The sequence below is a fragment of the Odocoileus virginianus genome, chromosome 1 (genome assembly GCF_023699985.2).
Source record: "Odocoileus virginianus isolate 20LAN1187 ecotype Illinois chromosome 1, Ovbor_1.2, whole genome shotgun sequence".
NCBI lineage: Eukaryota > Metazoa > Chordata > Mammalia > Artiodactyla > Cervidae > Odocoileus > Odocoileus virginianus.
The window spans coordinates 30,423,068-30,449,243 of NC_069674.1; the positions used below are offsets into that span (position 1 = coordinate 30,423,068).

At 40.0% G+C, this 26,176-nt stretch overlaps 2 protein-coding genes across 11 annotated transcripts in view; both read left to right on the plus strand.

Annotated features, from left to right (window-relative positions):
• Positions 1-26,176, plus strand: part of CADPS2 (calcium dependent secretion activator 2) — a 545,582-nt gene that overhangs the window by 151,749 nt on the left and 367,657 nt on the right. The gene's annotated exons all lie outside the window — the stretch shown is intronic.
• On the plus strand, positions 23,758-25,190 carry RNF148 (ring finger protein 148). The gene has a single exon (XM_020909472.2). The coding sequence runs from the start codon at positions 24,106-24,108 to the stop codon at positions 25,015-25,017; it is 912 nt and encodes a 303-aa protein (XP_020765131.2). The 5' UTR covers positions 23,758-24,105; the 3' UTR covers positions 25,018-25,190.

The following is a 26,176-nucleotide window of genomic DNA, read 5'->3' on the forward strand; positions in this document are numbered from 1 at the left end:
AATTCTCCAGGGAAGTATACTGGAATGGGTAGCCACTCCTTTCTCCAGGGGATCTTCCCAACCAGGGAATTAAACCCAGGTCTCCTGCATTGCAGGCAGATTCTTTACTGTCTGAACAACTGGAGAAGCCCTAAAATATTAAAGAGGACATTAAATAATCCCCTGTTATTCCAACGCCTATAGATAACTCAAACAGTTTGTTGTTTCTCTTTTGTATATATTAAACTGAAATTACTTCAATTTTTTTTTTTAACATATGTCATGAGCATTCTTTAAATATTCTCCATGAGTATGGCTTTGAGTGGCTGTGTAATAGTCCATTGTCTGCCTGTGTCTCAATTTTATTTTTAGACACTCAAGTTTTCTTAAAGTGTTAAAATAAGTGCTGAGATGGTCATTTGTTGTCTTATATAAATTCATCTTTGATAAATTTCTGCAAGTGGTATTCCTGGATGATGGAAGATAAATATTGCTTAAACTCTTATACAGATTACCAAATTGTTCTCAAAAATGTTAACAGTTTTTGCTACCATAACAGCATATGAGAGTGCCGTTTTTTTTTTCCCCCTTTCATAGTTGGTATTATCATAAAATAAATGACAGCTGATTTTTATTTTACTGTTAGCAAAATTCACCATTTCCATACCAGTCATTCGTATTTATATCTTTCTGAATTATCTGTTCATGTCCTTTTTGTCCATTTGGATGTTCATCTTTTAAATACTGATTTACAAGTGTTCTTCATACATTAAGATAACTGTTAATCCCTTTGTATACTGCAGTTACTTTCAGAGCCTCCCCCCCTCCCACCATTTTGCAGTTTTGTTAAGTTACCTTACCTCTGATACTCATTTGTTTCCTGTTCTGGTAGAAAGAAAGACATATTCATATTCCAAGTAGAGACTGCACCACATTTCCTTTCAATTTTATTTTCTTCATAAATTATTCATGACAGTTGTTTGCATCATGCTTTTCCATCCTCTCCTCACTGCATCTCCAACCCTTCTTGGATTAGTAACTCTAAGAGTAGAATCAGTCAGTCAGTTCAGTCACTCAGTCATGTCCAGGTCTTTGCGACCCCATGGACTGCAGCACGCCAGGCTTCCCTGTCCATCACCAACTCCCAGAGCTTGCTCAGATTCATGTCCATCGAGTCGGTGATGCCATCCAACTATCTCGTCCTCTGTCTTCCCCTTCCCCTTGCCTTCAATCTTTCTCAGCATCAGAATCTTTTCTAATGAGTCAGTTCTTTGCATCAGGTGGCCAGAGTTATTGGAGCTTCATCTTCAGCATCAGTCCTTCCAATGAATATTCAGGACTGATTTCCTTTAGGATTGACTGGCTGGATCTCCTTGCAGTCCAAGGGACTCTCAAGAGTCTTCTTTAACACCACAGTTTAAAAGCATCAGTTCTTCAGTGCTCAGCTTTCTTTATGGTCCAGCTCTCACATCCATACATGACTACTGGAAAAACCTTTGTCTAGATGGACCTTTTTCAGTAAAGTAATGTCTGCTTTTTAGTATGCTGTCTAGGTTGGTCATAGCTTTTCTTCCAAGAAGCAAGCATCTTTTAATTTCATGGCTGCAGTCACCATCTACAGTGATTTTGGAGCCCAGGAAAATAAAGTCTCTCACTGTTTCCATTGTTTCCCTATCTGTTTTCAGAGTAGAGTATGTTGGTGAAACTCAGGTCTTTACTATTGGTCTGATTCCCTACCTGTTGAAGAGGGAAGATAATTTCTAAAGCTCCTTTCCTGTCTGCAAGCCTCCCAGTGTTTCTTGATTTCTTCTGTTTCTTGACCTGCAGGCTTTCACATCTCCAAAATGTAAAAGGCAACAAAAAAAGAGCAGGCTTGATACTATAGTTCCAGGACTAAGCTCCAGGCCATGGTGTTTGAATTTTTATACACATTTATGTTGAAAAAAAATCTGTATATACTGCTTCCTAGTCTGGAACATCAGGGAGCTTGACTCTCGCTGTCAGTTTCTTGCAGAGAAATTGGGAATGGCTGCCTTAGCTTCACGTTTGCTGCTGCTGCTTAGTCACTTCAGTCGTGTCCGACTCTGTGTGACCCTATGGACTGCAGCTTGCCAGGCTCCTCTGTCCATGGGTTCTCTAGGCAGGAATACTGGAGTGGGTTGCCATTCTTGAGGGGATCTTCCCAACCCAGGGACTGAACCCTGTGTCCTCCACTGTAGGCAGATTCTTCCCCACTTAGCCACCAGGGAAGCCTAGCAGCTTCACATTACCAGCGGTCAATTTCATGTCATTCCTTTTCTTCTACCCGCTTCTTTCCCTGACATTATGCCTTGTCCTTTAATATCTATTTAAAAAATAAATACATTGCTTAGCAGTTGATTTGTGAAAACTGAGTCTTTTAAGTCTCTTTTGCTTTGTTTTTGTAATTACCTTTCTTAAATTAAAAAGTACCACCCAAGGGTCTTAGTTTTTTGTGTATGCCAAAATAGAGGGACACAGGCTAGTAGGTTTGCATTTAAATATTTTGGTATCAGCTTTTTGTTAGCACTTTACTTTGGGATGGAAAGATTTACTGTTTATATTCCAAGGGCTGTTCGACCTGTCAAAATTTCTTTTAAACTTTGGGAAAAAAATAACCATGGAAAAGGGTGTTTTTTTCAGAGTGAATTGATGATCGCTAAGTAAACCAGGATTGGCATCCTGTGTCAGGAGGGTATGAAGAAAGGTCAGTGCGTTCACACTTGAGATCCAGTAACCAGTAATGAGAAGTGAGGGTTTAAATTTTCGTGCAGCTCTGCAGATCACATTGTGTTTGTTATTTTTGATATTAGCCATCTTGTTTCACATCACATTTTCTTAAATTCTAAGGATGGCATTTCAAATTAAGTATTTGAAAATGTCTGAGATTCCTGTTTCTATTTAGGGTAGCGTGGCTTTTTGCTGCCTGCCTGTGTTTTGTAGACTTGCCTGCGTTCTTGACGCTGTTCATTTCATGAAGACCCGATCTATAGATTGTAGAAATTTGTTGTTTGAGATAGCTTAGGAAATCTTGTTGGAGCATTTCTTTCTCCTTTCTTCATGTATTTTCAGGAGAAATTGAGATTTTTTTTCCCCAAGCCCATGGAATGAATTTTTGTGGCTCAGGACATGTTTTAGTTCTTTGTTAACTAAATCTTTTCTTCTGCATCTATGTTTTTATATAAGGGTATTATATCTTTACAGTGGATCATGGGTTAGTTGACATAGTACAGATTTCAAGTTTGGCTGACAATATGGAAGTTTAATCTAAGCCAGGTCACCACAAAGGGCAGAAGCCCTTCATTGTCTCATTCTGTAATCCTCAGTCTTACTTCATTGTCTCATTCTGTAATCCTCAAATCCAGTGGGCAGATGCTCAAGTGTGGGTCTCCATATAGCCAAGGTAGGGTTTACCATATGTGTGGTGCATATTTCAGTGCTGTGCTACAAGCCTTTCTGACACCATGATTCAGGAAGTTTTCGACATACCTGGCCCTTCATAGACTCTTGGTTCTTTGAATAAATTCAGAGCACAGAGGTATCCTCCTTCAGGGAAAGTGCGAGGTTGGTGTTTGCAGGATCTCTTCTGAGCAGTCACGCTTCTGCTTCCTGATGAGTAAGTTGTTTGGTCACAGATTACATCTTATAAGATTACTTTCATTAAAAGGGGAAATGCTCTTTAACTTTAAATGTCTTCAAGAAGTTGCTTAGTTTCATTTATTTTAAATTTTCTTGTATCCATAAGGTTAAGTAAAATTTCTTTGAAGAACTGTATTAGGCAAATGATATTTTATGGATTTTTGTTTTGTATCAAAAGTTCTTTCTAATCTTAGAATTAAATTTTTCATTTGTTACTTTGAGCATTGTTCAGTTTATAAAAGTTTTCAGGGTAAATAGGTAAATATTCCTATTTCCTTGACTCTGTGACCCTGAAAGAATTATGAACTTTTTTGCTTATTTAAATGTCACTGTTAAGTATCTGGTGGCTCAGACAGTAAAGAATCTGCCTGCAATGCAGCAGAGATACAGCTTCGATCCCTGGGTCAGGAAGGTCCTTTGTAGAAGGGCATGTCTACCCTCTCCAGTATTCTTGCCTGGAGAACTCCTTGGGCAGAAGAGGCTGGTGGGCTGCAGCCCATGGGGTTTCAAAGAGTTGGACACGGCTGAACAACTAACACTTCACTTCAAGTCAAAGATATTTTTTCTGCTTTTTTTTTTTTTCTGTTGAACTTCTGTCTTTAAAGATTTTTGTCTTATCTTTGGTTTCAGGGGTAAAATCTTGAGAGGAACCATATGTACCCTTGTTAGCACAGTCCCCAGTGGGTGCTGGACTCACCTTTTATATTTAAAGGTGTATATTTAAAGCTTGTCTCTCGCATAGCCATAAAAATGTTTAGAGTCTTGAAAATAAACAGGTAAAATATGCAAGATTGATTATCTCAGATAGTCATTGATCCTCTGTTCCTTAGTACAGTTTTGATTTAGCTTATATAATAATCACCTTCAGAATACTTGTTGAAAGACCCTTTTTCATTTGGTACCCCCATAAAACACGCTAAGACATAGTCCTGAATATTTACCATTTTGCAGTTGAAACAACTCTTTTTTTTTTTTTTTTTGTCACTGGATGAACTCCTAGAATGGAGAATCTTGTTTTCGTAAATAGGTGCCCCTCTTTTGCATCCAAATCCTGGTTTGAGATGGGAGTTTTAGTTAAAAGTGATTGAGCTAGTGAGGTAAGAATTGGTGTCCTGAAGTACAGCTATTTCTTAAAAGTGTAAGCTCTTCAGTACGTGCTTACTATTTTTAGCTGAAAGTATAATGTCATATTTGTATGCATGTGTACCATAAACTTTCAACCATCCCTTCTGCTTGAGGTGCTTGTGGTACCCTCCAGGTATAAGCGTTATCCCTTGCTCTTAAGGAAGGTGATAGTCTCTTAAGGATTAAGGCACATTCCCAACATTCTAGCCATGGTGTGAGGAGGGACCAAGATGAGTGCTACAAGAGGAACAGGGCTGGTTTCAGAGATAACGTGATGAGTTGCAGTATACAGCTGATGTTCTTAACCTGGGTGGAATTCAGGAAATCTGTGAACTCAGAAGGGAAAACATGACAGCTTTAGTTTTCACTAGCCTCTGACTGAAACTTAGCATAATCTTAGAATTAGGAATAAAGGCAGTAAACCAGAGTACTTCTAGCAGTGTCTGTTGGCTTTATCATCAATCAAAGTATGTATATTTTGGAATCACGAATTTTATTGCAGCTGTCTCAAAATATTGTTTATGTACATGAACTCCAATGAAACTGGTAGTCTTAAATCCCTTATTACATCTTGCTAATGACTTCTGAAAGATGCACATAAATTGCTACAGCACAAATTTGTTTTTAAAAATATTTTTATAACTGCAGTAAAACTGCTTTCCTTCATAATCCTATGAATTACTTTTATGCTGTTAAAAGTGTTATTCTGAGAAGGTAGTCATAGACTTTACCAAAATGCTAAAAAGTTCATGCTACAGAAATGGTTAACTATCTCTGACTTAAAGGACCTGTGAAGGCTTCATCATAAAGGAGATGAGTTTAAACACAAGGGGGAAACAAGCAGAACAGAATTGTTTCTGTGTTGGAATTCCAACTCTAACACTTTTCATCTGTGAGACTCTGAAACTTGATCTTGTTGTTGTTAGTCGCTAAGTTGTGTCCTGCTCTTTGCCACCCCATGGGTTGTAGCCTGCTAGGCTCCTATGTCCATAGGATTCTCCAGGCAACAATACTGGAGTGGGTTGCCATTTCCTTCTCCATGGGATCTTCCCAACCCACGGATTGAACCTGAATCTCCTGCATTGCAGGGAGATTCTTCACCACTGAGTGACCAGGGAACTTGATATTGCTGCTCTTCATTTTCATCTTTAGTACAGATGATAATGTACCTACTTCTCAGGATTGTTGATTAAACCAATTAATGAATTTAGGTTGCTAAGCACAATGCTTAATGTGAACTGCTATTATTATGTGGCTTCTCCAGTGGCCTTTAATCTCTACATGTTTTGATGAAGCAGTAAGTGATGATTTTTCTGCTTTTGTGATGTATTTGTCACATTGGGGTATATTTAATCCTCTATAAATTGCTGAGATTAAGATTTTAGCTTCACAACTTAGTTTGCTGTTCTAAAAGTTTTTGTTATATAGAGGAATTTAATTTCCTTCCTAGCTTACCTTTGTTTCTCATAAAATTATGTGCAGGTCTGATAGTGTAGCATGGACAGAAGGTATTATGCTAGTGAATATCTAGGGGCTTTCAAAGGGAAAGGGATTAAATATACTTAACCTTTGTTCCAGGCATACTGGGAAGGGAGAAGGGAGACCAGCCTTCCTCTTTCTCCCTGTGCCTGGTAGCCTTTGTTTTTTTTAAATTGGCTCCTTTTCATAGTTTGGTGCACTCACACGATAGGCAAGGTGTGAACCTGGCCTTTCTTCTTTGGATAGCCAGAGAAGGATGATGGTTCTAGCAAGTGAGAGAACAGAGAAGAAGGGCTGTGTTAGGGGGCTTGCAACTTGCTCCCCTCCATGCAGAGTTCCGCACACCCATCAGGCTGGCGCCTTCTCTCCTCAACGCCCTCGTCCCTACTCTTCCTTCTGCCTCCCTTTCTTCCTTTCCCTTCCTCTTCCTCCCCTGCTTCGCAGAACTCTCAGCATACAGACTGACCCCTTGGGTCGCCATGAAGTGTCCGGTTGTGGAGGCTGTTTCCTCCTGCACTTGAATCCCAACTTGCTCATGACTAGCAGAAGTACAAGGAGAGCTGAGAGTCTGCATAACGTGGAGAGATTGATATTTTGATTTGTCCTTTTCATGGCTCTTCAAAGTTGAGTACATTTGTAATGGCATAAGGTAACCATTCCTGAAAAGTTTATTATTGAAATAATAATTGGCAAGTGATCATAACACAAATGTTGCAGGCTTGGAGAAAGCAGAAGAGAGTCTACCATGACCTTAGATTGTTTTCCTCTGATTGAGAAACAGCTTCATTTCATTGTCTCTGTTCCCTGTTACACCAGACCAGCTGGCAGAGTTCTTGGTCCCTGCATTTTCTGAGAAGTCGTCCATGGTCACTGCATCAGCCTCTCTGCTCTGCAGTGTTTTCTCCCTGAGTGTTGTGTTGTGATGCTCAGATTATACACATACGGTTAAGTTCCTTGTGAACATTTAGACCTTTGTGTCTTAGCCCATTCAGGCTGCTTTAACAAATCATCAAATTGGGTGACTTATAAAAAAAAAACAGATTTCTCAGTTCTGGATTCTGGGAAGTCCAGGATCCTGGTTCTGGTGGATGCAGTGTGGTGTCTGGTGAGGACCTGTTTCCTGGCTCATAGACGGCAGCTGCCCACTGTGTCCTGGCACGGCTGCAGGGCTAGGGAGCTGCATGGAGGCTTTTTGACAAGACTCTGATACTATTTGTGAGGGCTCTACTCTCATGATTTAAGCACCTCCAAATACCCTACCTTCTAATACTCTTACATTGTGGGTGTTTAGGATGTCAACCTTTGAATCCTGGAAGTACCCAAATACGTTACAGCACCTTGTGTCATTCAACTTCCTCATGTATACTTGACTGGTAAGTGATGGCAGGGGGAAATGTGATTACCTGAATATACTATACACATCTTGCTTTTCATTATTCTGTGACTTATTTCAAAGACTCCTGCCTTACTTCACTGTGTATGACAGTTTCTAGGTCCATCTGCATCTCTACGAAAGGCACAACTTAGTTCCTTTTTATGGCTGAATAATATTCCATTGTATATATGTGTCACAGAGACAAATAACTATTGTATATTCATATATATAGAGAGAGAATCTAAAAAAAGTACACAGATGAACCTGTTTGCAAAGTACAAATAGAGTCTTAGACATAGAGAACAAATGTATGGACACACGGGGGGAAGAGGGGTGGAATTAATTGGGAGACTAGGATTGACACGTATACACTACGACTGTGTATAAAATAGATCACTAGTGAGAGCCTGCTCTATAACAGAGGGAACTCTACAGTGCTCGGTGGTGGCCTTAATGGGACGGAAATCCAAGAAGAGGGAGCATATGTGTATGTATGGTTTCCCTGGTGGCTCAGCTGCTACAGAATCTGCCTGCGGTGCAAGTGACCCAGGTTCCATCTCTGGGTCAGGAAGATCCCCTGGAGAAGGAAATGGCAATCCACTCCAGTATTCTTGCCTGGAGAATCCCATGGACGGAGGAGCCTGATGGGCTGCAGCCCATGGGGTCTCAAAGAGTTGGGCACACCTGAGCAACTGGCACTGACTATGTGTGTATATAATTGATTCGCTTTGCTGTACAACAGAAACACAACATTTTAAAAAAGATACACTACAACAGAAGTTAAAAATAAGTGTTCCTGCCATCTACTCTGTCTGTCCTGTAAGACTGAGCTCGCTGGCTACATCCTCCGGGTAACTTGCCCTAGTCCCCCCTCCCTGCTCTCTCCACCTCTCCCTCATTCTTCCCCCATCCTTCTCTCTCCTTCCACACCCCTTCCTTCCTCCTCCTTTTTCGCTTCCTTCTTTTCACCTTCCACCCCTCTTTACCTTCTCCCGTTATTCCCCCCTCAACATGAAATGTCTAGCTACGTAGAAATGTAATGGAGAGTGTTGATAGGAAGAGCTTCGAATAGTTAGATTAAAAGGTAATGGTAGGACTTCTCTGTGGTGTAATAGATCAAAGTAATTGCTGGGATTTTTTATTATTATTATTTATTTTTATTGAAGTGTAGTTGATGTGCAATTGAGATTTTCTTTTAAACAGCGTTTAGCCGGCTGAATATAGTTGTTTTATTTGCAGGAGGGGAGAGAAGAAAAAAGCCCTCAAGTTAGTAGTGTCCAAGTATCAATGTACAGCCAAACTAGTTAGGAATGCTATCAGTAAAACATAGCAGAATTAAAATTCTGTTCCATTGAATGCCTACCAAAAAAAAGAGTAATGGTTGAATTGCTTAATGACAGTCACATCAACTGCACATACAAAGTTTCTATTTAGCAAACACTAAATATTATCTTTTTTTAAAGTAAAAAGTGTGGGGTATACTGCCGTGGTGAGATAATGAAGTAGTATTTTAGCATGTTCTGCCCAGTAATTTTACTTCATGGGGAAAATGATTATGCCCTCTCCAGGGCATTCTTAAATTTAAGGCCTGTTTAGCTAAGAGATGGAAAGCTGAGAAAGATTGCAGCTGCCAAATGTTGTGTAAGATTTTCTACAGTAGACAGTCATTTCCTCTCCCCAATCTTAAACCACTTCATTATTGCTATTAACTTTTGGGTATGAAAATTATTACCTTTTCATTTCCAAGATAAAGTTCTGGTGGAAAATCTGAGCAGTATTATCTGTAAAGTGTTTGTGTGTATGTGTGTGTGAGTTGCTTAGTCATGTCCAACTATTTGCAACCCCATAGACTGTAGCCCACCGGGTGCTTCCATCCATGGGATTCTCCAGGCAAGAACACTGGAGTGGTTTGCCATTTCGTGTTTGTAGGTAATATTTATCGGGAGAAAAAGGTTCTGCTTTTTAAATGTTAATGTGACTTATTTTTGTAAAATTTTATGTGGTCTTACCCATTTAATATTTTTTTATTCAAAATTTAAATCCTGTTGGTGAGAACTATTTATGGGCTGTTTTTATGCCTTTGTACCTTCAATTTACACATTTTTGAAGTTGCCAGACTATTCAGGCATTGCTACTAGATATCTGTCATTTTCACCTGCATGGAGGGACAAAACTGAGTAAAGGAGAAAAGTGTTTAATTGGGTTCTGACAAGCCTGTTTGGGAAATTGATGCAAAATGGTAAAAAGTGATAGGTTATGCCAAATATGGGCTTCCCAGCTTGCACAGTGGTACAGAACCCACCTGCCAATGCAAAAGACATGAATTCAGTCCCTGGGTCAGGAAGATCCCCTCGGGTAGGAAATGGCAATGCACTCCAGTATTCTTGCCTGGGAATTCCGCAGACAGAGGAGCCTGGTGGGCTGCATTTCATGGGGTTGCAGAGAGTCGGACACGACTGAGCTCTCCTGCACGAAGTAATGCCAGATATGAGAATATGGTTGGGATCAGTCATATTCTGAACTCAAAAGTGTGAATGTATAGAGTAGATAGTATTGGGAAAGATTATTTGTACTATGTAATGGGGCTTGTTTTGCCAGTTAGCTACAAAGTTTCCTTAAGTGGCAAATTTTGTTGATATATTGAAGGTCAGGTCCAATACATATGTTACAGAGATTGTCAATATTTGAACCATTATTTTCTGTTCCGGTATGGTGAAGGCATGTGCATATTCCACGTAAAGACTAAACTCCATTCTACTTCCTTTGGGCCCTAAATTATTATAAATAGACTCTCACTATTACAGGTCAGGTTTTTTACCTCAGATGAGTTTGCTGCAAACTTCTGGGGGAAAAAAACAATTCTTAGGGCTTCTCATGTTGAATTGTGCATAGAAGACTGTGGCCCTTTATAAAATCTAGGGGAGCCCAACCATATGTTTTTATTGGAAGTTTCTATTAGGACCAAGGCAGACTTTAAGCTTCAATGGTAACTTACTAAGAGCAGAACATGTGGGACTTTTATTTTAGAACTTTGTACTGTGGTTGATTTTTACAGTCATATAGCTTGCTTGCTTTCTCTCACAGATTGTGTTCATTTTTAAGCCTTAGACGCTGGAGAATTTTGACCACAGCAGACGATTATAGCTGGTTTTGTCCTTGGGAAAGCAACTCTTTTTTTAGATGCAGGACCAACACTGGACTCCAGATCTTGAAAGGAGCATGAACTCTTTGAATTGCAGGTGGGCTGTGCAGTTAGCCTTGGTCCACAGGCATGGAAGGACACTGGCATTTTCCTTGGAATAGGTGTGTGGAAAAGACCCTGATGCTGGAAAAGATTGAGGGCAGGAGGAGAAGGGAATGACAGAGGATGAGGTAGTTAGATGGCATACCAACTCAAGGTGATGAGTTTGAACAACTCAAGGTTTGTTCAAGCATGAATTTGAACAAACTCCAGGAGATAGTGAAGGACAGGGAGGCCTGCCATGCTACAGTCCATGGATTCTCAAAGAGTTGGACACAACTTCAGTGACTGAACAACAAATTGTGTGGAAGAGAATCCTTTCCTATCTTCTAGGTGTCAGCAGAACAATATCTGCTGCTTTGAAATTGCAAGGAACAGAAATCTTCTGTGACTTGTTGAGGAGCCAAACCTGATTCACGGGGCTTGTCCAGAAGTTCAAGTCACCCCCCACCAGTTTGGCTCAGGAGAGAGAAACCGCCAGCAGGAAGAGTTATGAGGACTGACCAGTCCTAAGTAGCAGTCAGGGGCAGTCCAGTAATGTTCCCTCACTTAAGAGTGATGTCCAGTCACTAGAGAGAACTCCTGGGCTGTTCAGCACTGGACAGATGAAAGGTTAAGAGGTTTGGTATATGGTGGAAGAGAGCAAGAGCCTCAGATAAAACATAGTAACAGGGGCAGTCACCCTTGTAAGGAAGGAAGTGCAGTCTCATGGCATTTCAGAGGAGAGGGTGTGTACTGGTTCATCAACCACCCAGACTTGGTAAATTCATGGTGCCAAAATTAGCTTCTTGATGCAAGTGTTTAGGTTCACAGGTCATGAATTCAGAACAATCCGGTGAACTGACCAGCATCTTGGGAAAGCCAAAAGCAAGGCTGTTGGTTTACCTTTTTAAACTTACACTCTTCAGTCTTTGCTGTAGTGTTTGCTGAATAGACTGTTGTCTGAGATAGCTATTGCTGTCTTAACCTGGGTGTTCACCAATTTAGGAGAAGTGAAAAGACACAAAATAGAAACTTTTAGAAAGTAAAGAAACAGAATTACTTAAAGAATCTGTTACAAAAGAGAAATTAAGGAAACAATACCATTCACCATTGCAACAAAAAGAATAAAATACTTAGGAGTATATCTACCTAAAGAAACAAAAGACCTATACATAGAAAACTATAAAACACTGATGAAAGAAATCAAAGAGGACACAAACAGATGGAGAAATATACCGTGTTCATGGATTGGAAGAATCAATATTGTCAAAATGGCTATACTACCCAAAGCAATCTATAGATTCAATGCAATCCCTATCAAACTACCAACGGTATTTTTCACAGAACTAGAACAAATAATTTCACAATTTGTATGGAAATACAAGAAACCTCGAATAGCCAAAGTAACCTTGAGAAAGAAGAATGGAACTGGAGGAATCAACCTGCCTGACTTCAGACTATACTACAAAGCCACAGTCATCAAGACAGTATGGTACTGGCACAAAGACAGAAATATAGATCAGTGGAACAGAATAGAAAGCCCAGAGATAAATCCACGAGCCTATGGTCACCTTATCTTCGACAAAGGAGGCAAGGATATACAATGGAAAAAAGACAACCTCTTTAACAAGTGGTGCTGGGGAAACTGGTCAACCACCTGTAAAAGAATGAAACTAGAACACTTTCTAACACCATACACAAAAATAAACTCAAAATGGATTAAAGATCTAAATGTAAGACCAGAAACTATCAAACTCCTAGAGGAGAACATAGGCAAAACACTCTCCGACATAAATCACAGCAGGATCCTCTATGACCCACATCCCAGAATTTTAGAAACAAAAGCAAAAATAAACAAATGGGACCTAATGAAACTTAAAAGCTTTTGTACAACAAAGGAAACTATAAGCAAGGTGAAAAGACAGCCCTCAGATTGGGAGAAAATAATAGCAAATGAAGCAGCAGACAAAGGATTAATTTCAAAAATATACAAGCAACTCCTCCAGCTCAACTCCAGAAAAATAAATGACCCAATCAAAAAATGGGCCAAAGAACTAAACAGACATTTCTCCAAGGAAGACATACGGATGGCAAAAAAAACACATGAAAAGATGCTCAACATCACTCATTATCAGAGAAATGCAAATCAAAACCACAATGAGGTACCGTTACACGCCAGTCAGGATGGCTGCTATCCAAAAGTCTACAAGCAATAAATGCTGGAGAGGGTGTGGAGAAAAGGGAACCCTCTTACACTGTTGGTGGGAATGCAAACTAGTACAGCCGCTATGGAAAACAGTGTGGAGATTTCTTAAAAAACTGGAAATAGAACTGCCATATGACCCAGCAATACCACTTCTAGGCATACACACTGAGGAAACCAGATCCGAAAGAGACACGTGCACCCCAATGTTCATTGCAGCACTGTTTATAATTGCCCGGACATGGAAGCAACCTAGATGCCCATCAGCAGATGAATGGATGAGGAAGCTGTGGTACATATACACCATGGAATATTACTCAGCCATTAAAAAGAATTCATTTGAATCAGTTCTAATGAGATGGGTGAAACTGGAGCCCATTATACAGAGTGAAGTAAGCCAGAAAGATAAAGACCATTACAGTATACTAACACATATATATATGGAATTTAGAAAGATGGTAACGATAACCCTATATGCAAAAAAAAGAAAAAGAGACTCAGATGTATAGAACAGACTTGTGGACTCTATGGGAGAATGCGGGGGTGGGATGTTTCAAGAGAACAGCATCGAAACATGTATATCTAGGGTGAAACAGATCACCAGCCCAGGTTGGATGCATGAGACAAGTGCTCAGGCCTGGTGCACTGGGAAGACCCAGAGGAATGGGGTGGAGAGGGAGGTGGGAGAGGGGACCGGGATGGGGAATACATGTAAATCCATGGCTAATTCAATGTATGACAGAAACCACTGCAATGCTGTAAATTAATTAGCCTCCAACTAATAAAAAAAATAAAAAATAAAATAAAAAAAAAGAATCTGTTACATGAGAAGACTTACTGAGACAAATGTTACCAAGATCAATGGGAAAAAAAATGTACAAATAAACACAATTAGGAATATAAAATGAAAATTAACTACAGAGAGAATAATTTAAAAATTGTAAAATTACTTTCAATAATGCTGTGCCATAGACTAGGAAACTAAACGATTGACCCAAGAAGAAATAGAAAAGCTGAACTGTTATCCATTAAGATAGTGAAGTGATAATCCAGTCTGTTCTACCAAAAGAGACTAGGCTCAAATAGTTTTAGCAAACCTTCAAGGAAAGATAATTTCTAAGAGTTGTTTCAGAAATTAGGAAGAGAAGGCTTGTTTGAAGCTAGTATATCTTTGCAAATAACCAGATTTGGAAACTGTAATAATAAAAAACTAAAGACCAGTCTCATTTTATGTGGGTACATGTGTGTGTTAGTTGCTTAGTTGTGTCTGACTCTTTGCGATCCCAAGGACTGTAGCCTGCCAGGCTCCTCTGTCCATGGAATTTTCCAGGCAAGAATACTGGAGTGGATTGCCATTTCCTTCTTCAGGGGATCATCCAGACCCATGGATCAAACCCAAGTCTCCTGCATTGGAGGCAGGTACTTTACTGTCTGAGTCACAGAAAAGCCTGTGACTGCATGAATCGTTAATAAAACATTAAATTTCAATGATATACATCAGGATGAAGTATGTTTTATCCTGAGTGTGTGAATGATTCAGTATTAGAAAAACTTAATATCACCGATCACATTAAGAGGTAAAAGAGAAAAATCATATCATTTTATTAATGTAACAAAAATGGCCTCCCTATTCCTTCAGAAACACCAATGTTGAAATTGGGCCAATTTTAATAACCCCTGTGCTTCCCTGATAGCTCAGTTGGTAGAGAGTCCTCCTGCAATGTGGGAGACCTGGGTTCAATCCCTGATTTGGGAAGATCCCCTGGAGAAGGGAAAGGTTACCCACTCCAGTATTCTGACACCTGTACAGTCCATGGTGTCACAAAGAGTCGGACACAACTGAGTGACTTTCACTTCACTTCACAGTAGTCTCTAAGTATTCAAGTGAAAGGAAGAGTTACCCACTGCTAACTTTAAATCAAAACAAGTTGTGATTAAGCTTAATGAAGAAGGCATATTGAAAACCAGGATAGGCCAAAAGCTGGACTCTTGATCCAAACAGTTGGCTAAGTTGTGAATTCAAATAAAAAGTTCTTGAAGAGTATCAAAAGTGCTACTCCAGTGTATCACTCATTCTTGTGAAGAATGAGAAAGCAAAACAGCCTTGCTGACAGGAGAAAGTGTAAGGTCTGGACAGAAGATCAAACTACCTACAACATCCCCTTAAGCCAAGACCTAATCCAGATATAGGCCCTAACTCTCGTCAATTCAGTGAGGGCTATGAGGGGTGAGGAAGTTGCAGAAGAAAAGGTTGAAGCTAGCAGAGATTGGTTCATGAGGATAAAGGAAAGAAGCCATTTCCTTAACAACAGTGCCAGGTGAAAGCAAGTGCTGATGGAGAAGCTACAGCAGATCCATTCATTATCTTAGCTAGAGACCGAAAATCTCTAAGATAACGAAGGTGGCTACACTAAACAACACATTTTCAACATAGTATAGCAGCCTTATATCAGAAGGTGATGCTATCTAGGACTTTCATAGCTAGAGAGTAGAAGTCAATGCCTGGATTTAGAGAACCGACTGGATCTCTTGTTAGGACTAATGCAGCTGGTGGCTTTTAGTTGAAGCTCATGTTCATTTACCATTCTGAAAATCCCGGGTCCTTAAGAATTATGCTAAATCTACTCTACTTGTGCTCCATAATGGCATGACAAAGCCTGAATGACAACACATGTGTTTACTGCATGGTTTACTGAATATTTTAAGCCTAATGTTGAGACCTACTGCTCAGAAAATTCCTTTCAAGATGCTAACTGCTCACTGATAGTACACCTGGTATAAATAGAATATCCAGAACTGTGCACATAAGTCAGTTCTTGATAAATATTTGCATGAATGAAAGAATAATGTAGATATTGACTAGATGGTTCTTGGGTTGTCTTCCTGGAGTGTATGTAAAGAACAGGCAATGCCAAGCTCTTATGTCAGAGAATCACTTTTACTATGAATAATCAAATCAGTAATTGATTTTATACAAATCAATGTGCTAGGCTTTGAAGGAAGACAAACAAATATAATAAAATTCTATCCTCAAAGAACTTAGAATTGAGAATCAAAAAAGCCTTTATTAGAGGTAAGAGTAAATTAATGTTTTCAACACCTGCATAAAAATATACCCAGACAGTATATAATTTCCTAAGAAAGGATGTAGAAAAATGAAGAAAATACTGTCTATTTCTTTAAAATGTAGCTAGCGCTTATTTTAAAGTATATATGTTGTATATACTGGTAAGCATAAATGCAAAACTTTTTAATGATAAAAAGCCAGAGACAGTTCAGAGTAGAAAGAATATAGTTTGTATTGGGTTAGGTTGTTTCTGGGTTTGCAGGATCTGAGTCTGTATTGAGCTGGGAATAGAAGGTCTATGGGTTGTTGAGATAGTTAGTTGCACTTAGAAACTTTCTGCTTTAACTGTTACTGCTGATGGGATAATAGGGCCTTCTTTGAAGTACCAAAATGAACAAAATATGGTACTTTTCTTTATATAGTATCTATTTGGCTTATGACCTGATACATATTTATATAAGTATATATATATATATATATATATGTGTGTGTGTGTGTGTGTATCTTGATATACAAAAGATAATTAAAGGAGCATTTAAAAATTTGTATGGTCCAGTTGCTTGTATATTAAAAATAATTGTTACTTTATGGCTGTATATTACTCCCTTTTTGTATCATTTTTTCAGATTCAGAGATGTGGATGGAATTTATTCTTGACTTTTGGAGAGAAAATGTGAGACAGATGGCCTCTGATCCTGTGATATTAAATAAGCCTTTTTCTGAACAACTGTTGTCAAAGTAATCCCTAGTGAAGGGAAGGCATGTCAAATCATTGCCTGTTCTATTTTTTTTTTTTTAATGGATGACTATAATACAGAGGTTGCCAAAAGCTGCTGATACATCTTAATATTTTGAAGAATAAGGGCTTGAAAAGTCAAACATTTGTTGGGTACTTTGAGCAAATTGCACTGTGTTGGTGTTGGGACACGGTGGGGGAAACAGTTTACAGGAATAAGAGGACACTGCCCCTCTCGAGACATTCTACATCCAAAGTATAGCCGTACATAAGGCATCTAACTACACTCTGTAACACATAGTAAAATTAAATGATTGTCAAGTAGGTGCAGAAAGAATATGCTTAGTCTCTCAGTCATGTCTGACTGTTTGTGACCCCACCATGTCCCTCTGTCCGTGGGGACTCTCCAGGCAAAAATACTGGAGTGGGTTGCCATAGCCTCCTCCAGGAGATCTTCTGAACCCAGGCTTCGAACCCAGGTCTCCTACATTGCAGGTGGATGCTTTACTGTCTGAGCCACCAAGGAATAGTGGAGTGGGTAGCCTATCCCTTCTCTAGGGGAACTTCCAGACCCAGGAATTGAACTGGGGTCTCCTGCATTGCAGGCGGATTCTTTACCAGCTGAGCTACCTGGGAAGCCCACAGAAAGAATAGGAGCAGGATATTTCAACTGGGGTGACTGCAAAAAAGATGGGGATCATCTGGTTTTGTTTTGACATTGATTCATTCATTTTGGCTGTGTTGAGTCTTAGTTGCGACATGTGGGTTCTTCATTACGGCGTGTGGGATCTTTCGTTACAGTGTAAGGACACTCTAGTTGTGGCATTCAGACTTTAGAGCACTGGCTTAGTAGTTATAGCTCATGGGCTTAGCTGCTCCGAAGCTCATGGGATCTTAGTTCCCTGACCAGGGATGGAACCTATGTTCCCTGCATTGCAAGAAGGATTCTTAACCTCTGGACCACCAGGGAAGTCCCTGGGGTCAGTCTTGAAGGATGAGAAAATGTTCTTAAAAACAGGAAAGAGCCTTCATCAAATTGGGAATGGGGACAGGACCCTTTTATTGAACTCCCATCATGCTAGCTGTGTGCTTGATGAAGTACAAAGAGATGTGAAATGGATCATCTGATACTCAGCACAGCCAGGAGAGGCAGGCGTTACTCCCCTATCTCACACGTGAGACAGCCAAGTCTCAGGGTGACTTAGCTTACGCAGCTAGCACATGGCAAAGACGGGGTTTCCTGGCAGATCTGTTAAACGTAGCCTTGTGCTTTAGTACAGTTTCTGCTGTGTGATGGCTCCATTGCTGTTTTTCTCCTTTGCTGCCTCCCAGGAGGGATTAAATTCCCTAATAAAAAAGTAAGGGTTTGTGACCTGTGAATTGGAAAAACTTAAGGGATCTAAGGGGGAAAATCCTCTTAATCACCATTGCCTTGCTATTTCTGACTGCTGAGAGCTCACTGTGAGTTAACCGCACTCCGGAGGACTGGTCTTAGGAAGACAAAGCTTATACAGATCTTTGATGACCAATTGCAGCCTAAGAAGGTCTCCAGTCTTCTTCATGTTTAAAGGGCAACTTTGAAATGACAGAGCTCCAAAAGCAGGCTCCTCATCCTCAGTGATTCTTAACTACAGGGGCAAAGTTGTCAGTTAGTAGAACAGGGCAAGTTCTTGTGGTTATTCAAAAGATTCTGTACTCACCCCCCCACCCCCTTTGAGTATATTGCCTCTTCTCCACCCCTTTGAGCAAAGATCCAGTCTAAATGATTGAGTTAATATTAAAATGTATTTTCCCCCGTAGGCTCAGAGAAAGATAACAATACCACCAATTACTGTCCTTAATCCTTAATCTTGTTCTTAAGGATGTTCAGCTCCTTTTTCTGCTCTCTTAATGCACAGGCTGTGGTGTGAGGCTTTTCCCCCAATTACTTTCCAAACTACTAGTAATGTGTTTCTCTCTGTTGACTGTCTTCTAACTTAGTAGATTGATTGAGAAGGAAAAGTTGTTCTCAATTTGGTGTTCAAATGTTTTAATTCAGAATGTGGAAGAAAGTATAATTTATGTAGGTTGATGTCTGCCTGTTAAAGTATAAAGGAGTTTGGTTATATTCCAAATGTTCATTTATCTTAGTGTTCAGATATGGCTATAAGAAATTCTGTTTTATGAGTGTTCAATCTGTAGAAGAATTAAAGGTTAACCACGTTGTGCGTATTTAACTATGCTGCTGCTTGAACTAAATGATCACCTTTACGGAGATAAAATTAACTGGATCAGCCTTATTGTGTGAGTAATATTACAGGTTAGAATTTGGAGGATAAGACACTGGCAATTTAATTAACCTTCATTGAGAACCTATGATGTGCCAGAAGCTGAGTATTGAAAGAATGAGAATAAGATTTAGTCCCATACCATGAGATTAATAGAGCAGAGCATTTTGTAGAGGGAACTATATCAGTTGCTATCTAAAAACTCGATGTAAGGTCAGTGAGTTTTTCATTTTTAATTGGAGAATTACTGCTTTACAATTTTGGTTTCTGCCATACAACAATGTGAATCCGTGTACATGTGTCCCCTACTTCTTGAACCTCCCTGCCCTGCCAACCCCCCTCTCCCCATCACAGAGCGCCGGACTGAGCTCCCTGTGTGATATAGCAGCGTCCCACCAGCTGTCAGTTCTACACGCGGTAGCTTTTTGTGTCGGTGCTACTGTCTCAATCTGCCCCACCCTCTCCGTCTCCCGGGGTGTCCACAAATCTTTTCTCTATGTCTGCATCTCTATTCAAGGGCAGTGTTTTTTTATAAACTACTTTTTAAAAGGTCAGTGTCTGTCACTGCTCAGGGGTCTAGATGGGCTCAGCAGTTGGTCTCAGCTGGATTCGGTCACATTTGTGCCGTCACCTCAGCGTTAGGGAGACATCCCTGCTCATCTTGGGTGTTCGCACATATTTGTCCATCTATGGGTTGACCTAGGTCGCCTCAGGTGGTACACTTGTGCCCTCCTATCCAGCTAGCCTTCTGTGCTGGAGGACAGCAGGATGTCAAGAGGGAAGGGAGGAGCACAAAGCCTTCAGAGGCTTAGGCTTGGAACTGGCACATCATCACATGCGTGCCAGTCTGTTGGCCAACTTGAGTCGCCAGTCTATCCGGCCTCAAGAGGTGTAGAAATAAATTCCACCTCCTGATTAAGGACCTGGCAAGTCACATTGCAAAGGACATCATCAGAAGGGAAGTACTTAGGCCCATTTTGTAATTAGTGTCCCTACTGTAGGTACAGTTTCATAAAAGGAACAAAAAGTCTGTCTAAGGTCTTCATATAGTGAGTGCTGCAGTAGGAGCCCGGGAAGCTATAAGCCCTTTGAGTTGAAGAAGCATACATTTCAGGACTGATAATAGTGGAAAATTAGGTTGAATTGAAGGAGAGAGGACCAGGCTGGAGAAGTGTCTGTTGGTGTTTCTAGAAGCTTGGATGTTATCCTTTGGATAGAGGGAGCCATCTAAGGTTTTAGACAAATAGGAATGCCATCGTGAACTTCATTACTGTTTTTGTAGGTTTCTCTGGCAACAATGAATTCAAGGTGAGCAAAATATTGCTGGAGATGGGATGCTGTTGCCAAATTCTAGACTGTGAAATGATGATGATGAAGGCAGTGAAAAGTACCCACTCACATGTGGTAAAGCTGACCATGTTGATCATTCTTTCGAACAAACTCCTTTGAGGCAGGGTGCTGTGCTAGGTGTTTGAGAAATGCCAGTGAGAATCCCCTTTCTCTAATGTTATAAAGGCTTCTTGGAGCTTTGGGCTCCTGGGAGCTCTTAGACAAGTTACCCTTTTCTCATGCATCTCACTGTTCAGAGTGCAGACAATATAGAAGAATCCTGGCTGACATAGCAAAGAAGTGATGGCTAATGAGATGGTAATTTAAAATGTCTGTTTTGACTGTTCTTTCTTTCTGATATATTTAGTTACCAGAGCTTTTAGTGATATTGAAAGTTATTATATTGTTTAATATAAAGAATAATGAATGAGGTGTTTCTGTTGTTTGGTCACCAAATTGCGTCCGATTCTTTGTGACTCCATGGACTGCAGCATGCCAGGCCTCTCTGTCCCACACCATCTCCTGGAGTTTGCCCAAGTTTCCAGTGAATGAGGAGCAGGAGTAGGAGTAAATTTTGTAACTTTCACACATCTGTATCTGCCCCCTAGTATAGTGTGTGACTGTCAAGGCAATTCAAAAGTTCATATATTAGTTTTTAAATTTACCGTATCCCATTTTAGCATATTCAGAGCTCTTTTCTGGGTTCAGAAATAAGTGGAAAATGTATTTGTCTGTGAAAATTTTTTAACTGCATGTGTCTGAGAGAATATGCAGCAGTAGTGGTTAATTTGTGGGAGAAAGTTTGAAAAAAATGTAAGGATTTACCAATTTGCAATCAAATGTAATAACATCTTAAACTAATTTTTGCCATTAGAATTCTTTAGAAATAAAAATACCTCTTTCAGAAAGTATTTATCACTAGCCTTACTTGCTTTTTCTTGTTCTCAGTCTACATAGAGTCAGTATTCTGTTCCTGCTAAATCCCATTATAATGCATTTAATTACTCACAGAAACCCTATCCAGTTGTTATTCTCAAGATTAAAAGCAAATCCAGTGTGTTTTGTGGATTCCTAGAGATCTCTAATAATACCTGGATAAAACAACTTGTGAGGTAGTTTATTGAAGCTTCTTCAGTATCCTCTGCATCTAGAGATACATTCACACAGTATTGCCCAGATAATATTTAGCTATTTTTCTTATCAAAGTCGAGATTTCTGGATGTTTGAGCATTCTTGAGAGGTTGTTGAATAGTGGAGGGATAGAGATCAGGCAATTTCTCTCCACCAGGTTAATGAAAATTACAACCTTCTTGAACTTAATTGGAACCTAGAAATTAGGATATATACATGCATGTACCTAATTGGTGTATAACTATTTTCTGCCACCTTGATGATGACCCCCTGAGAACAGTATGGTGCTGTGTCCCTGGTGACATAGGCTCTGGCTCATATCAGTACCCTGTGTATAGTGAATATTATGTTTATCATGGTTAGTGGTTATATAGGTATAATTCCGTTGGGTAAATCTCAGGAACTTTGTTTACCTGCTCACCTTCCAATTTGTACCCGTTCCCTTTGGTGGCAGGACGCTAACTCCATGTTCCCTCCTGCCATGTGCTCAGTCAGGGGAGGGGTTTTCCATTAGCAGGATAAATCATGGTTAACCTGAGCCAAACATGATAAATCTACCCTGATTACCAGTGGGTCCATTCAACGTGCGTTTTCTAAAGCACTGCTACCTAAGGAGATGTTGAAGGAAGTCCAGTTATGTTTCTGGAAAATAAAATCACCTTGCTCTTCTATGGAGAGATGTGAGAACAGTCTCTCTGTGCCTCTGAATGTGATCAGTCATTCTTCCTATTGAAACCTGGAACGACAGTAGCTGGCCTGGGGGTAATGAAATGAGCCTGAAGATGAGAAAAATCAACTTACTATACTTAGAGGTAGGGTGGCAAAGTGGAAGGGCAGGCAGGGATATTTGGAGCATGGGATGAACCAACCTTTGTATATTTCAGTCTCCTTTGGTTGAACTTTGTAGGCAGGCTAATGAAAGCCTCTTAATTCTTGGATGTTAAAAAGATAGAAAGGTTAGCTATTGAATAAATGGTCTAATAAAGAGTAGCATCCTTCATCTGTTTTCCACTCCTCCCCCCACCCCCACTGCCCAACTTCCCTTCTTTCGTGTTCAGACATCCTGGCCCCAGGATAGAAGACCCCTGCATATGGTCCTGATAAATTGGATGCAGTTTTGAAGCAGGCTTCATGGGATCATAGGCACTTGTGCAAGTGTCTATTGTTTCTATCTCAAAGAGATCAGGAAATGGAGACAGGCTGGGGACTCCTCATTGGATGTATTGCCAATTATAAACTTCATGATAAGAGCTCAGACCTGATTTCTCGGGGACAGGTGAATTTGGGGATGAGTCCTCCCTCCCAAGGCTGTTATCAACATTTTGGGTCTGGTAATTACTTCGTGCTCAGAGCTGTTTTGTGCACGGTAGAATATCCAGCAGTATCGCCCTAGTTCTCTCCCACTGTGACAATCGAGAGTATCTCCAGAAACAGCCAAATATTTCTTGGGAGACAAAATTATCCCCCACTTGAGAACTGCTATGTTGGGGGTAAAAAATTGTTTCTTACAGGTGCGTTTGCCCTAAGAGAGGGGGGAAGTTCTGGCTGCCGTTCTTTGCCTGAGCAATTCAGCGTTCAATGAGAGAGACAATGAATTATTAATACTAAGTTTTTCAAATTGGTCTTTTCAACCATGTGAAGAGCCTTTAGATTTGAGATGTTTTGAGCTAAAATATAGTTACTGCTTAAATTCCTTCAGCTTTCAAGATCAACAGCTGATCTTTAGCCAGCTAAATTGCATTGTTTTTAAAATCCTGTCTTCAGTTGTTAAATAATTGCATGTTTAACAAACAGCCTCTGATACGATGATAACCGTCTTCTTGGTAAGGCTTCATTTTGTCAGTGTTGATAAATGTCAGTTTACATTCCCCTCATGTTGAATCTTTAGACCTGGGATGAGCATTTAATGTTGGAAGACAGAGGGAATGATTCGTTTCCGCTTCCCGTGGACTGACTGGCATATTGGGTAGCATGAAACCATACCTGAGAACTGATGACTGGCCAGAAACATGCACTTGTATATGAATGATTTCTATTTTGCCTCACAGATGGGAAAACAAGGAGGAAAAAGTGTTTAGGCAGCTTTTCAGTCTATCCAGAACTAGGAAAGAAACTCAGGTATTTAAAAAATTATCTGTTTTTTGCTTTAGAGTTTATTCACATTAGCATATGTCACGAGTCATGGCTGCCTAACTTTTTGGCCAATAGGATTTCAGTATGGAGTGCATTCATATAAACTCTCGGATTGGCTTAACTGGCTCTGATGTCACAATTTCCCCCATTAGGAAGTCACAGTTTTCTTGAAATCACATTGTGCTAATAACAAATCCTGTTATTCTGTTTCATTATGAGAAAGATAATCTACCAAAAATAAAAATGCTGGAAGGAGCAAGATATCTTTGATCCATGCAGACCTTTTCCATTCCTGTGCTTTATTTATCTCCTGCCAACCTTTGAAGCTCACTTCCTTACTTTCTTCTACAACGGATGCTGTTGTATTTTTCACGTTTGTCTGTTAATAGGCAAGTGAAGGAATGAGCCTACTTAGAATTACTTCTTCAGCTCACATTTCTGCTTCATCTCGACTGTGGAGGCTTGGCATCTTTCTACTGCTAAGCCTTCCTGACTCAAAAGGAAAAGCCATTTGGACAGCCCACCTGAATATAACCTTTCAGGTAGGAAATCGCCTCATATCAGAATTGGGAGAGAGTGGAGTGTTTGGGAATCATTCTCCTCTGGAAAGGGTGTCTGGTGTGGTGGTACTTCCCGAAGGATGGAATCAGAATGCTTGTAACCCTATGACCAACTTCAGCAGGCCTGGGCAAGCAGACCCTTGGCTGGCCCTCATTGAACGGGGTGGCTGTACCTTCACACACAAAATCAACGTGGCCGCAGAGAAGGGAGCAAACGGGGTGATCATCTATAACTACCCAGGTACAGGCAACAAGGTATTCCCCATGTCTCACCAGGGAACGGAAAATATAGTTGCTGTGATGATAGGCAACCTGAAAGGCATGGAACTGTTGCAGTTGATTCATAAAGGAGTCTATGTGAAGATCATCATTGAAGTGGGCAGGATGCATATGCCCTGGCTGAGCCATTACGTCATGTCTCTGTTCACCTTCCTGACTGCCACCGTGGCCTATCTGTTCCTGTATTGTGCCTGGAGCCCGCGAGGGCCCAACTCCTCCACCAGGAGGCGAAGGCAGCTAAAGGCGGATGTGCAGAAAGCCATTGGGAAGCTTCAGCTGCGAGTGCTCCGAGAAGGGGACAAGGAGCTAGAGCCAGATGAAGACAATTGTGTTGTTTGCTTCGACATTTACAAGCCTCAAGATGTAGTACGTATTTTAACATGCAAACATATTTTCCACAAGGCGTGCATCGACCCTTGGCTTTTAGCCCATAGGACATGCCCCATGTGCAAGTGTGACATTCTGCAAACTTAGGAAACCCAGAGCATCTCCTGAAGATGTAACTGAGTCTTTCCAGTGGTTGAAGTTAAGATGAATTCTGTTTTAGCACTTTATGTAGAGAGAAAATTCAACTGCAACTTCTCTACGCAAGTACTAAAGAGGGTGAAATTTGTGTGTTGTAAAAATAAAACTCCATCTCATGTCCAGCTATTTGAACTTGTTGTTTTTCTAGTGTTTTGGTATACATTTTTGTCTTTATCTAAGTAAGGACTTTAGTATATATTAAGCTTTGATTTTCAAATTACAGTGATTGTGATATTGATGCCATGGAGAATTAGTCATAATATTTTAAAGTTTCTTTATACTAATTTTTATACTTTGCTTCCATATGTTTAATTTTTGGTATCTAATAATACTTCTGTTCAGTAAACTTAATTATAGACTGAGATGTTGATTTAATTTTCCACAGTTAATTTTATTAATACCCAGGAAATCTGGTTGCCAAATCTACTGACTGGGAAGGAAATGTGTTCTGAATAATTATTTTAGATGCTAGAACTTTTATATATCTAAAAATATTTTAAATTATAGGGCTCATTTAGGGCAGCATTATATATTTTAAAACATTCACCTTTGTTTGCCAGAGCCCTTTAAATCCTAGCATAATGTATCAACTATGGTTGTAGGTTTTCCTTCTAGAATTGACTCTAGGAAATACTAAATGGTAGTATGTCTTTATTTGGGACATTTTGAACATATAGACCTACAGCAGAAGTAAAATTTTGTTCAGTTGCTTTTCAAAATTGTATCTCTTACCTTTTTTTTTTTTTTTCTGGTAGATACCTGTGTAACAGTAAGAGGCCTAAAGATGTGGGTTTTGTTGCTTTGATGAAAATCTGGATAATATGCAAAAGCATTGATGTCCAACTCAAGTGGCACTTTGTGAGTCAACACACTCTGTACCTCACTGTCTGTTTTGAAGAGTGTGTGTGTGGAAATCAGATTAACAGCCTTTGGGAAAGAACACGGACCACTGTGAGCTGAAGGTGTCACATCAGTGTTTTTCTTTTAATGCTACTTTTTAATGGGCCCATAGAAATCTTCTTTCCTTTGTCTTTCCTACTTCACATTGTCATGATGCTAATTGATATTTCAGAAGAATACACTAGCCTCTGTAGTTCTGGCAAGACGG

Coding starts and splice junctions, on each gene's coding strand:
- RNF148 (XM_020909472.2), top strand. CDS start 24,106: ATGAGCCTACTTAGAATTACTTCTTCAGCTCACATTTCTGCTTCATCT.